Source organism: Salminus brasiliensis, unplaced genomic scaffold, assembly GCF_030463535.1.
Source record: "Salminus brasiliensis unplaced genomic scaffold, fSalBra1.hap2 scaffold_135, whole genome shotgun sequence".
Classification (NCBI taxonomy): domain Eukaryota; kingdom Metazoa; phylum Chordata; class Actinopteri; order Characiformes; family Bryconidae; genus Salminus; species Salminus brasiliensis.
This window is the reverse complement of record NW_027326666.1, coordinates 5,001-20,000: the sequence shown is the minus strand read 5'-3', so window position 1 is coordinate 20,000 and position 15,000 is coordinate 5,001. Positions and strand designations below refer to the sequence as shown.

The 15,000-nt window shown below is 41.7% G+C and overlaps 1 protein-coding gene across 1 annotated transcript in view; it reads right to left on the bottom strand.

The window, feature by feature from the left end:
• LOC140548855 (uncharacterized) overlaps positions 1-8,938 on the bottom strand; it is a gene marked incomplete at its 3' end in the record, with an annotated part of 35,243 nt that extends 26,305 nt beyond the window's left edge. The window contains 8 exon segments of the mRNA XM_072672028.1: positions 1-69; positions 223-276; positions 2,096-2,140; positions 2,232-2,285; positions 2,376-2,451; positions 4,327-4,371; positions 4,637-4,690; positions 8,901-8,938. The exon segment at positions 1-69 is cut by the window's left edge and continues 39 nt beyond it. Coding sequence (XP_072528129.1) covers positions 1-69; positions 223-276; positions 2,096-2,140; positions 2,232-2,285; positions 2,376-2,451; positions 4,327-4,371; positions 4,637-4,690; positions 8,901-8,938 — 435 coding nt within the window.
• Between the last annotated feature and the right edge of the window lie 6,062 nt (positions 8,939-15,000).

The window sequence follows — 15,000 nt, the reverse complement described above, 5'->3', positions numbered from 1 at the left end:
GGGTCCGGACTGACCCTTTGGACCTTCTGGGCCATCCTCACCACGCATCCCTGGAGAACCAGTGTCTCCCTGCAGAGAGAAACACACACACACACACACACACAATGGTGGACAGCAATGAAGTAGTTAATAATGAAAGTAATTATAAAGTAATTATTATTAAAGTACTGTATGTATTTATGTATTTGTATGAACTCTCCAAAACAGTGTGTGATGCATTACATTGTCTCCTTTCACTCCCATCTCTCCTTTAGCGCCTGGAAAGCCATCTTCACCCTGAAACACACACATCACAACCCCACACACACATCACAACCCCACACACACATCACAACCCCCCACACACACATCAGGACATTATAAAAGGTATATAACTTCATAAAGAGACACACACTAAATGTCCAAAAGTTTGTGGACTCTCTAGAGTATATAGAATGAGTATATAGAGAGAGTATATAGAATGAGTATATAGAGTATATATATAGAGAGTATATAGAATGAGTATATATAGAGTGAGTATATATAGAGTAAGTATAGAGAGAGTATATAGAATGAGTATATATAGAGAGTATATAGAGTATATAGAGAGAGTATATAGAATGAGTATCTAGAGAGTATATATATAGAGAGTATATAGAATGAGTATATAGAGAGTGATTATATAGAGTGAGTATATATAGAGAGTATATAGAGTGTATATAGAGAGTATATAGAATGAGTATATATAGAGTGAGTATATAGAGAAAGTATATAGAATGAGTATATAGAATGAGTATATATAGAGAGTATATAGAATGAGTATATATAGAGTGAGTATATATAGAGAGTATATAGAGAGAGTATATAGAGAGAGTATATATAGAGAGTATATATAGAGAGTATATATAGATTGAGTATATATAGAGAGTATATAGAGAGAGTATATATAGAGTGAGTATATAGAGAGAGTATATAGAATGAGTATATAGAGTGAGTATATATAGAGAGTATATAGAGAGAGTATATAGAGAGTGAGTATATATAGAGAGTATATAGAGAGTATATAGAGTGAGTATATAGAGAGAGTATATAGAATGAGAATATAGAGTGAGTATATATAGAGAGTATATAGAATGAGTATATATAGAGTGAGTATATATAGAGAGTATATAGAATGAGTATATATAGAGTGAGTATATATAGAGAGTATATAGAGAGTATATAGAGAGTGAGTATATATAGAGAGTATATAGAGAGAGTATATAGAGAGTGAGTATACATAGAGAGTATATATAGAGAGTATATAGAGAGAGTATATACACTAAATGTCCAAAAGTTTGTGGACTCCACTTCCAATGGATGGATTTAGCTGCTTTAAGCTGCACTCATTGCTGACACAGATGTGCAAACACACACACAGCTTGTCTAGTCCCTGTAGAGAAGTACTGCCAATAGAATAGGACTCTCTGGAGCAGATCAACATTACATTACATTATCGGCATTTAGCAGACGCTCTTATCCAGAGCGACTTACAAGGTAACTCGTATTACAGAGGTGGGTCAATGTAGTGTTAGGAGTCTTGCCCAGGGACTCTTATTGGTGTAGCACAGCATAGTCACCTAGACTGGGAATCAAACCCCAGTCTCCCACATGGTGTGGCAGTCCAGTGGCAGTTAGTGGTGTTATCTGTTACGCCACACCAATCACTAGGGAGATCATGACCCTATTGGCTCCATGCTGCCTAATAATGCCAGGCATGGGCTAGAGGGGTATAAAGCCCCCCAGCATTGAGGAGCTGTGGAGCAGTGGAGGAACTGTGTTCTCTGGAATGATGGTGGTGGAGCTCCATCCAGTACTTTTGGATGGTATGAGTTGGGGTGGTGATCATCCAACATCCTGACCTCACAAACACCCTTGTCATTGAATGCAATCAATCAAATCCTCACAGCAATGCTCCTTCTCCAAAATCTATTAGAAAGTCTTCTTCTCTGGACAGTAGAGACAGTTACTCCAGCTCTTTAATACCCTTGATCTCAGAAGAGACAGTGAATGAGCAGGTGTCCCAATACTTTTGTCCATGTCTTAAATGACTGAATACTTGGGGAAATGAGCTCACCTTTTCTCCCTTGCTGCCTTTCAGTCCCCTCAGACCATCAGCACCCTGCAGAGAGAACCCCCGTTAATCGCAGAGAACTCCCCGGAACACCCAGACGCTGAGAACATCGTAGAACACATATCTGCAAAGGTTCTACCTTCACTCCTCGAGCTCCTGGATATCCAACAGGTCCCTGCACTCCCGCTAAACCCTGCAGCCAGAAACATCACACTGCTACTCCACACCAACAGCAACAGCAACAGCAACACACACACACTCACACACACACTCACACACTTACCGGCAGGCCTTTCTCTCCAGGTGGACCTTCTCTCCCAGGATGACCCTGACAAAAGTGACAGCAGTTACTATGGCAACTATACACTCCCCATCCACATCATTAGAGACCCCTACCTTTAAACATCATAGATCCCTGACCAAATCCCTGACCATAAAAGCTCAGATAACCATAGCTCTTATTTTGGACGTTGAAGAGAAGAACCGACTGACTGGAGAACACCAGGGCTTAGAACCGGTGAAGGTAACAGGCCCAGAGGACAGCCAGCAGAGGAAGACCAAGAGTCCGAACCCGGAGAACTGTGGTCTAAACAGCGGAGGACACCAGGGTAGGACTGGGACACTCAGACTGTTGACATTCCAGCCCAATCAAATGAGAGAAGAATCATTTCTTCTAGTCCTCCAATCCCTGCTTAGCAACCGTTGCTATTCACTACTGCCTCCAGCCTTCAGGTCTTCATCTGTGAGCTCCAGCTGTGCTCAGCAGATGCAGCTGGGGTACTGCTGTCCGTAACAGGCATCAGCCTAATGTTGCCTGTTAGTGCAGACAGAGGGTGTCTGGAAAATGTATCCATAGAAAATCAGCCCACTTCTTCCCCGTGTAGCCAAATGTATTTAGACAGCACTGTGCAGAAGTGTTAGTCCCCTGTGTGAATCAGAGTGTAGAGCTGCTGATATTAGAACAAACACTAATAACATGCCTACAGAACACAGAGGCTGTGGTATCCCAGGTGATTACTATGATATTGCTGTGTGGTTGTTTAGAGGTTGCTATGTGATTGCTATGGTTTTGATACTTAAGTTACTCAGGTATCTCAGGTGGCTGCTATGGTGTTGTTGTAAAGTGATTGCTAGGTGGTTTCAATTGGTGTTGCTATGTGGTTGCTATGGTTTTGTTTAGAGGATGCTATGGTTTTGTTTAGAGGTTGCCATATGGTTGCTATGGTGTTGCTAATGGCTTGCTGTGGTATCCCGGTGGTTACTCATGTATCTCAGGTGGCTGCTACGGTGTTGTTGTGAAGTGATTGCTAGGTGGTTTCAAATGGTGTTGCTATGTGGTTGCTATGTGATTGTTTAGAGGTTGCTATGTGGTTGCGATGGTCTTGCTAATAGCTTGCTGTGGTATCCCGGTGGTTACCCAGGTATCTCAGGAAGATGCTATGGTGTTGTTGTGGAGTGGTTGCTAGGTGGTTTCAATTGGTGTTGCTATGTGGTTGTCATGGAGTTGTTTAGAGGTTGCTATGTGGTTGCTATGCTGTTCACTAGAGGCTGGCATGTGGTTGCTATGATCATGCTAATGTCTTGCTATGGTATTCCGGTGGATACTCAGGTACTGTATCTCAGGTGGCTGCTACGGTGTTGTTGTGAAGTGATTGCTAGGTCGTTTCTATTAGTGTTGCTAGGTGGTTGATATGACATTTCTAGGTGATAGCTATGGTATCACAAGTGGTTGCTATATTGTAGCTATGACATTGCTTGGTGGTTATATAGGAGTCCAGGTGGTTGCTATGATGTTCCTAAATGGTTGATAGACAGTTTCTATGGTGTTGCAAAGTGAATGCTATGATATCCCAGGTGGTTGCTATGGTGTTAAATGGTTGCTAGGTCATTGCTATAGTGTAGCGATTGTATCCCAGGTGGTTTTGCTGTGGTTTCTAGATGGATATTATAGTGTGGCAAGGTGGCTTCTATGGTATTTCACATGGCTGCTATGGCTGCTATGGTGTTGCTAGGCAGTTGTTAAAGTATCCCAGGTGGTTGATGTGGTATTGCATTTGGTTGGTTGAGCCTCACCGGTGGTCCATCAGTGCCAGGTAAACCCCTCATTCCTTTCTTTCCTGTAGGACCCTGTAAGATTCATAAACACATTATTCTTGTCAATGCTCAGACACACACACACACACACACATATATATATATATATACTGCATAAACAATACTTCTGAAACGAATACCTTCTCTCCTGGTAAACCAATCGGCCCCTGAGCTCCTGGAAATCCCTGACAATAAAGACGAGATTAATTAACATACACATAATAAGTGTGCATAAGTGTGTATATATTTACAACCACTTACTTACCAACATACATTATATATGTATATATATATCACACGCCACAAAATATACATTTGCTACATGGTTGCTGGAATTGTTTAGTGGCGTAGATACAGTGGTTGCTATGGTGTCTCAGACTCAGGTTGGAGCTCAATTAGCAAAGGTACACTGGGATTTTGCTATTATATTAGGTATATCTGTGTGTTTACCAGAAATCCTGGGTTGCCCTGTTGACCGGGAGCTCCAGAATCACCTGGTGGTCCCTGAAAGAAGAGAAAGTGATGAATTGACTTAGTGTATATCACAATACCTACATTTAGTTATTATTATTCACACTAATGAAAGACTGTAGCTCCGCCTCCTCAGTGTATATCACAATACCTACATTTAGTTATTATTATTCACACTAATGAAAGACTGTAGCTCCGCCTCCTCAGTGTATATCACAATACCTACATTTAGTTATTATTATTCACACTAATGAAAGACTGTAGCTCCGCCTCCTCAGTGTATATCACAATACCTACATTTAGTTATTAATATTCACACTAATGAAAGACTGTAGCTCCGCCTCCTCAGTGTATATCACAATACCTACATTTAGTTATTAATATTCACACTAATGAAAGACTGTAGCTCCACCTCCTCAGTGTATATCACAATACCTACATTTAGTTATTATTATTCACACTAATGAAAGACTGTAGCTCCGCCTCCTCAGTGTATATCACAATACCTACATTTAGAGCGTTATTAATATTCACCCTAATGAGAGACTGTAGCTCCGCCTCCTCAGTGTATATCACAATATCTACATTTAGAGCGTTATTAATATTCACCCTAATGAGAGACTGTAGCTCCTCCTCCTCAGTGTATATCACAATACCTACATTTAGTTATTAATATTCACCCTAATGAGAGACTGTAGCTCCTCCTCCTCAGTGTATATCACAATACCTACATTTAGAGCGTTATTAATATTCACCCTAATGAGAGACTGTAGCTCCGCCTCCTCAGTGTATATCACAATACCTACATTTAGAGCGTTATTAATATTCACCCCAATGAGAGACTGTAGCTCCTCCTCCTCAGTGTATATCACAATACCTACATTTAGTTATTAATATTCACCCTAATGAGAGACTGTAGCTCCTCCTCCTCAGTGTATATCACAATACCTACATTTAGAGCGTTATTAATATTCACCCCAATGAGAGACTGTAGCTCCGCCTCCTCAGTGTATATCACAATAATTACAGGCTGATACTCACCAGGTTTCCTTTAGAACCCTGAACTCCATCCACCCCACGACTTCCCTGAGAAACACACATCATCAGTGACAAGTACTCAAATTTGTCTTTTTGATCAAATTTGAACATCTGGATGTTTGATCTTCATCTGATCTTCACTGAGAGATGGAGGTGATCTAACTAAACTCACACACCTGAAGAAACGTCTTTAATCATTGTTTATAAAACAGAATTAATATAAATGTAATTTTCCTGTAAGGAGCAAGTTCAGCCCCTCCTCCAACATTTATTACTCCTTAAAGTGTGCAACATTAGACTCAGGAGCAGAAGATCAGCTGCAGATGATCAGAACATGGTTGGAGAGGATTATTCTGGAGGAGTCTGTCTGATTTACACCTCAGAAGTTTAGTCTGATCTTGATTGATGGTTGAAGTGAGTGGTGAAGAAGATCAGCATGACCACCAGAGAAGACCACCAGAGAAGCCCTAGACCAAGAGCAGGACTTCTGGAACACTGTAGTTTCAGACAGATGAAGGTGTCTGCTCTTCTTCTGATGGCAGACGCTGTGGTGAGATCTGTCTACTACCATGACGATTTTGTAGGACTGTTGGAGTCTTCTTTACTCATCTTGAGGTTCTGCTGTTGGGCTGATCTTGGTAGGATGGTCTGACCTGGTCATGTTGGTCAGCTGTTCCTCTGGTAAATAATTTAGTGGACAGTGGAACAGCATCTGATCTCTAACTGTTCTGAGATCTGTTTAAACCCCTTCCATCTACAGACTCATCTGCATCTCCACCCTTCTTTCTGAAGGCCTCAGAGAGCTCTATTGATCTGACCATGATAGCGATTTTCTTCACCCCTCACTTCAACCATCAAGATCAGGCCAGACTAAACGTCTTTTTGTGTTTGGTCGATTATTTTCTTTGTTGCTTCTTGGCAGTAAATCTTAGTCTGTTAATTTTGCTTCAGAAGAACCATATACAGCCACAGCAGCCTGGCACCTCCTCCTCATGCTGCAGGTGGGATGGCATCCCATTCTTCAACCAGCATTTGTCGCAAGTCGGCCGACGTGGTTGTGTTGGTCACTCTGGCACGGACAGCCCACCTAAGCTGATTACACAAGTGTTCAGTGGAGTTGAGGTCAGGACTGCTGGCAGGCTATTCCATCCTCTCCAGTCCCAAGTTCTGGAGGTGGTCTCTGATAAACCCTGCTCTGTGGGGGTGAACATTGTCATCATGGAGGCTAGAGTTCGCTCCCAGACTGTGGAGATATGGGATTGCCACTGGTTGCAGAATTTCATCTGGATATCTCTCTGCATTCAGATTGAGCCTCCAATGATGACGAGCCTCGTTTTACCAGTGAGGCAGATGATGCTGCCCCACACCATCACACTGCCTCCACTGAAAGATGTTACTCAGTCAGTAGGGCAGTCATGGCAGGCCTCCTGAGACCGGAGATTGGATGCATGTTGCTTTAGACGTACCGTAGGCTGTCTTCTACAGATTTGCAATGAAGGTTTGCAGGACGATAAGTGCTGACAGGGTAGTAAATGATCTTCTTGGGACGCCCTTTTCGCGGCATGTCTCTAACATCCCCCATTATATGGAACTTGGCCTTCGGTTTGGAGATGGCACCAGGGCTCACTCCAAATAATGCCGCAACTTGGTTTTGTGGAACACCACCTGATTGGCAGCATGTGGGGGGGCCAGATACTCAAAACAAGTGTCAATAGCAACAGCAGAATAAGCTGTTTGGCATTGGCAGAGAGGATTTGGCAAATTGTTGATGGGCCACATACTCATCCCAATGCCCCAATGCATGTTCCTTACAAATGTGGCTCCATTTAAAAGGGAAATTAACAGTGGCATAAGATTTAATTCCAAGAAGCAACAAAGAAATAATCTACCAAACACACACACACACACACACACACATATATATATACTGTATATAAGAAAATTATATATATTAATATAGTTTTATTTAAACTATATATTTTTTTTATTTAGTTAGTTTAATTGTTTTAATAATTTTCAAACAATAGCCTGTTGTTAGATATCATCACATTAAAACCTTGTGTCTCTATTTCTGCTGTTTTAATTTTTCTCCATAATATGAATCTGACTGATTTATTTTTGCATATTTTACAGGACATTCATTGAATGTTCAGGAGGGGTTTCCTCCTCCTGTAAAGCTAATGGGGATTCAAATAAAACAACAATAAAACAATAAAACTGGTTATGGTTATGTGGTTAACATGGTTATTTGGCCATTTGGCAAGATATGCATTTTACTGTGTGTGTGTGTGTGTTACCCACAGTCAGTCCTGTAGGTCCAGGAAGTCCTCTCTGTCCAGGCAACCCCTGCAAGCCCTGCAGTAAACAAAAAATAAACACATCAACAACCCAAACACCCTCACATAAACAAACAACCAGCATGTTCTCAACACGTTCTCCAAGGTTCTCTTGAACCAGGGCTGAATTCTATTCTTATGACCAGTTGTAGCTGCAGATGAGCTTCTACACAGGGTTCTTTGAGTGATATTGTGGAAGAGCACTTTTTTTTATAGAAGCATTAAAGCACTTTTTTAAAAACAGCATTTAAACTCCATAGGGAACCTTTACATCCTTGCACCCTGGTCACAACGTCTTCCGGCTGTTCCTGTCTGGCAGACGCTACAAGACTGTCAGGCACAGGAACAGCTTTTACTCTCAGACCATCAGCATCCTCAACAGCTGATCATCATCATCATCAGCTACAGGCCACAGATCTTACTGATACACTATTATTATCACTCGTATCCTACAGTTACTGCATTACTGCACCATCACTCATCTCACACATGTTTACACTGCTGTATAACACAGTATTTAATCTGTATAGAGCTGCATACTGCTGTTAAGTACACTGTATAGAATCGTCCTGGTATAGTCTGTGTGTACTACTGTTCTCTGTGTATCTGTGTACTGTCAGTTTATAACACATTCAGTTAGTTCATAACACATTCATTATTATTAGTTGTAATAGTATTGTTGCAGCCACTCACCAAAAGAGGAACAGAATCAGACAGAAGAATAATAATGTCAATAAGAAATAAAGAATATAACCCTAACATGTGTGGAGGTCTGTAAACACGGGTCAGAGAATCTCCAGTCCTGAGTGAAACCCTTCAACAGCTGGTTTTACTCTTTATAATCTACTGATACTACACTACATACTCACTGGCTCTCCTGGCTGGCCTCTCGGTCCTGGCTGGCCATCCGAGCCCTGTTAATATACAACACATACATATATTTAACTGTTTGGCCATGTAGCACAGGAATACACACACACACACACAATACTAACGTATATTAGGTCATTGCTGTCACACAAAATTCTTGTATCTCCAGAACAGAAGCTTTAAAAGAGGTGGAAAACCCATATTAACTTTCAACGGAAGTAAATGTAGAAGTCATTATGGAGTATTTCTATTGGTCATGAAATTATGATACAGTATAAACAACAACGGACAAATTTGCATTATGGAGAACAGAGAAAAACATCAGAATTGGAGATACAGGGCTTTTTGCATTACAGTGGCAGTATATAATTAAAATATTCACATCCATAAAGAAATAGAATTCGTACTTTCTCTCCAATCTCTCCTGGTGGTCCGATAGGTCCTCGCTTTCCCTGCTCTCCCTACAATTACACAATGCCCATCACATGATATTACAACACACAACACAGCAAAGTACAGCATAGCATAAAATATGTGTCACAGCATAAAACATAATCTACTGCTGCCGTTATAATCTACTGCTGCCATTATAATCTACTGCTGCCGTTATAATCTACTGCTGCCATAATAATCTACTGCTGCTTTTATAATCTACTGCTGCTTTTATGATCTACTGCTGCCGTTATAATCTACTGCTGCCGTTATAATCTACTGCTGCCGTTATAATCTACTGCTGCCATTATAATCTACTGCTGCTTTTACAATCTACTGCTGCCATTATAATCTACTGCTGCTTTTATAATCTACTGCTGCCGTTATAATCTACTGCTGCTTTAACAATCTACTGCTGCTTTAACAATCTACTGCTGCCATTATAATCTACTGCTGCTTTTATAATCTACTGCTGCCATTATAATCTACTGCTGCCGTTATAATCTACTGCTGCTGTTATAATCTACTGCTGCCATTATAATCTACTGCTGCTTTAATAATCTACTGCTGCTTTTATAATCTACTGCTGCCATTATAATCTACTGCTGCTGTTATAATCTTCTGCTGCCATTATAATCTACTGCTGCCTTTATAATCTACTGCTGCTTTTATAATCTACTGCTGCTGTTATAATCTACTGCTGCCATTATAATCTACTGCTGCTTTTATAATCTACTGCTGCTTTTATAATCTACTGCTGCCGTTATAATCTACTGCTGCTGTTATAATCTACTGCTGCCATTATAATCTACTGCTGCCGTTATAATCTACTGCTGCTGTTATAATCTACTGCTGCCATTATAATCTACTGCTGCTTTAATAATCTACTGCTGCTTTTATAATCTACTGCTGCCATTATAATCTACTGCTGCTGTTATAATCTTCTGCTGCCATTATAATCTACTGCTGCCTTTATAATCTACTGCTGCTTTTATAATCTTCTGCTGCCATTATAATCTACTGCTGCCTTTATAATCTACTGCTGCTTTTATAATCTACTGCTGCCATTATAATCTTCTGCTGCCATTATAATCTACTGCTGCCTTTATAATCTACTGCTGCTTTTATAATCTACTGCTGCTGTTATAATCTACTGCTGCTGTTATAATCTACTGCTGCCATTATAATCTACTGCTGCTTTAACAATCTACTGCTGCTTTAACAATCTACTACTGCCATTATAATCTACTGCTGCTTTTATAATCTACTGCTGCCATTATAATCTACTGCTGCCGTTATAATCTACTGCTGCTGTTATAATCTACTGCTGCTGTTATAATCTACTGCTGCTTTTATAATCTACTGCTGCTGTTATAATCTACTGCTGCCATTATAATCTACTGCTGCTTTTATAATCTACTGCTGCTGTTATAATCTACTGCTGCCATTATAATCTACTGCTGCTTTAACAATCTACTGCTGCTTTAACAATCTACTACTGCCATTATAATCTACTGCTGCTTTTATAATCTACTGCTGCCATTATAATCTACTGCTGCCATTATAATCTACTGCTGCTGTTATAATCTACTGCTGCCATTATAATCTACTGCTGCCGTTATAATCTACTGCTGCTGTTATAATCTACTGCTGCCGTTATAATCTACTGCTGCTGTTATAATCTACTGCTGCCGTTATAATCTACTGCTGCCATTATAATCTACTGCTGCCGTTATAATCTACTGCTGCCGTTATAATCTACTGCTGCTGTTATAATCTACTGCTGCTGTTATAATCTACTGCTGCCGTTATAATCTACTGCTGCTGTTATAATCTACTGCTGCCGTTATAATCTACTGCTGCCATTATAATCTACTGCTGCCGTTATAATCTACTGCTGCTGTTATAATCTACTGCTGCCGTTATAATCTACTGCTGCCGTTATAATCTACTGCTGCTGTTATAATCTACTGCTGCTGTTATAATCTACTGCTGCCATAATAATCTACTGCTGCTTTTATAATCTACTGCTGCTGTTATAATCTACTGCTGCTTTAACAATCTACTGCTGCTTTAACAATCTACTGCTGCCATTATAATCTACTGCTGCCATTATAATCTACTGCTGCCATTATAATCTACTGCTGCTTTTATAATCTACTGCTGCTTTTATAATCTACTGCTGCCATTATAATCTACTGCTGCTTTAACAATCTACTGCTGCTTTAACAATCTACTACTGCCATTATAATCTACTGCTGCTTTTATAATCTACTGCTGCCATTATAATCTACTGCTGCTTTAACAATCTACTACTGCCATTATAATCTACTGCTGCCATTATAATCTACTGCTGCTTTTATAATCTACTGCTGCTTTTATAATCTACTGCTGCCATTATAATCTACTGCTGCTTTAACAATCTACTGCTGCTTTAACAATCTACTACTGCCATTATAATCTACTGCTGCCATTATAATCTACTGCTGCCATTATAATCTACTGCTGCTGTTATAATCTACTGCTGCTGTTATAATCTACTGCTGCTGTTATAATCTACTGCTGCCGTTATAATCTACTGCTGCTGTTATAATCTACTGCTGCTTTATAATCTACTGCTGCCATTATAATCTACTGCTGCTTTAACAATCTACTGCTGCTTTAACAATCTACTACTGCCATTATAATCTACTGCTGCTTTTATAATCTTCTGCTGCCATTATAATCTACTGCTGCTTTTATAATCTACTGCTGCCGTTATAATCTACTGCTGCCATTATAATCTACTGCTGCTTTTATAATCTACTGCTGCTTTTATAATCTACTGCTGCCGTTATAATCTACTGCTGCCATTATAATCTACTGCTGCCATTATAATCTACTGCTGCTTTTATAATCTACTGCTGCTTTTATAATCTACTGCTGCCTTTATAATCTACTGCTGCCATTATAATCTACTGCTGCTGTTATAATCTACTGCTGCCATTATAATCTACTGCTGCTTTTACAATCTACTGCTCCATTCTAATATTTATATATAATGTATAAATACATTGTGTTTCTTTAGTTTTTCTTACCCTGTGGCCTTTGTTTCCAGGAAGACCAGGTAATCCATCAAACCCTCTGTCACCCTGAGAGAGAGAGAGCGAGAGAGGGAGAGGGAGAGAGAGAGAGAGAGAGTGAGAGTGAGAGAGCGAGAGAGGGAGAGGGAGAGGGAGAGAGAGAGAGAGAGAGAGAGAGAGAGAGAGAGAGAGAGTGAGAGAGCGAGAGAGGGAGAGCGAGAGAGGGAGAGGGAGAGAGAGAGAGAGAGAGAGAGAGAGTGAGAGAGCGAGAGAGGGAGAGAGGGAGAGAGAGAGAGAGAGAGAGAGAGAGGGAGAGACAGAGAGAGGGAGAGGGAGGGAGAGAGAGAGAGAGAGAGAGAGAGATTAGGTTGTATAGACTGTTGGAATATGCGTGTGTGTTCGGGTGGTTCAGTAATGGTGTGTGTTGTAGTGGACAGCAGCCTGCAGCACAGACAGGGCTGTAATCGGGCCTGGAGCCAAGCAGCAGACTGAGCTGAGTCTATTCAGTGTGAATCTGCTGATACAGCAAAGCAGCTCCTGCCACAAGTGTGTGTGTGTGTGTGTGAGAGAGTGTGTGTTTGTAAGAGTGTGTGTGTGTGTGAGAGTGTGTGTGTGAGAGTGTGTGTGTGAGACGTACTTTAGCTCCTGTCTCTCCTGGTGCTCCTCGATTACCATCTGTGCCATCTCGCCCCTGGTAACACACACAAAACACACTCAGGTAATTCAGGTAATCTGAGTAAAAGTGGGGTGTGGTTGTGGGTGTAGTTATGGGTGTGGTTGTGGTTACGGGTGTGGTTGTGGGTGTGGTTATGGATGTGGCGAGGAGTTCCATGATCCTTACCCTTTTCCCGGGCTTTCCCGAGAGACCGGGAATACCAGTCAGCCCTCGAGGACCCTGAGAGAGAGAGAGAGAGAGAGAGAGAGAGAGACAGAGAGAGAGAGACAGAGAAAGAGAGAGAGAGAGAGAGAGAGAGAGAGAGAGACAGAGAGAGAGAGAGAGAGAGAGAGAGACAGAGAGAGACAGAGAGAGAGAGACAGAGAAAGAGAGAGAGAGAGAGAGAGAGAGAGAGAGAGAGAGAGACAGAGAGAGAGAGAGAGAGACAGAGAGACAGAGAGAGAGAGAGACAGAGAGAGAGAGAGACAGAGAGAGAGACAGAGAGAGAGAGAGAGACAGAGAGAGAGAGAGAGAGAGAGAGACAGAGAGAGAGAGACAGAGAGAGAGAGAGAGAGAGAGAGAGAGACAGAGAGAGAGAGAGAGACAGAGAGAGAGAGACAGAGAGAGAGAGAGAGAGATAGAGAGAGACAGAGAGAGAGAGAGAGAGAGAGAGAGAGACAGAGAGAGAGACAGAGAGAGAGAGAGAGAGAGAGACAGAGAGAGATAGAGACAGAGAAAGAGAGAGAGAGAGAGAGACAGAGAGAGAGAGAGACAGAGAAAGAGAGAGAGAGAGAGAGAGACAGAGAGAGAGAGAGACAGAGAGAGAGAGAGAGAGAGAGAGAGACAGAGAGAGAGAGAGAGAGAGAGAGACAGATGTACAGCTGAGAGAGAAGCTGACAGCAGTGCAGTGGTAAATCACAGAGATACACTGTTGTATTGTAAAGCCGCTCTACACAGCGCCCCCTACCGGCGGGCCAGGCTGGCCACTGTCCCCTTTCAGCCCTGTCGGCCCTGGAGAACCCTGGGAAATGAAGACAGCACAATCACACACAAGTTCACAGAAGCAAACCTGATCTTAAACGAGCGTCTTATCACACCTCAGGATCATAAACTTATTCATTAAGGTTGCTAATCGTTACCTAGCAACCAACACACACCGCTTATGTTTCCTAACATTAATAAAGTTTGAGGAGGTCAAGGATGCTGTGAGAGCGCCCCCTGCTGCTTAGCAGGGTGTTAGCACTCAGCTTCACTTTCCACTTTCCATTTCCAGAGGCCTTAGCTGCCATGCTAATGCTAATCCTCCAACTAAACAGCCTCATGTTCTGGTGTTCAGAGTGGTCTACTGGTGTTCAGAGTGGTCCACTGATGTTCAGAGTGGTCCACTGGTGTTCAGAGTGGTCTACTGGTGTTCAGAGTGGTCTACTGATGTTCAGAGTGGTCTACTGGTGTTCAGAGTGGTCTACTGATGTTCAGAGTGGTCCACTGATGTTCAGAGTGGTCCACTGGTGTTCAGAATAGTCCACTGGTGTTCAGAGTGGTCCACTGGTGTTCAGAGTGGTCTACTGGTGTTCAGAGTGGTCTACTGATGTTCAGAGTGGACTACTGATGTTCAGAGTGGTCCACTGATGTCTCAGAGTGGTCCACTGATGTTCAGAGTGGTCTACTGATGTTCAGAGTGGTCCACTGGTGTTCAGAATAGTCCACTGGTGTTCAGAGTGGTCCACTGGTGTTCAGAGTGGTCTACTGGTGTTCAGAGTGGTCTACTGATGTTCAGAGTGGTCCACTGATGTTCAAAGTGGTCTACTGATGTTCAGAGTGGTCCACTGATGTTCAGAATAGTCCACTGGTGTTCAGAGTGGTCCACTGGTGTTCAGAGTGGTCTACTGGTGTTCAGAGTGGTCTACTGATGTTCAGAGTGGACTACTGATGTTCAGAGTGGTCCACTGA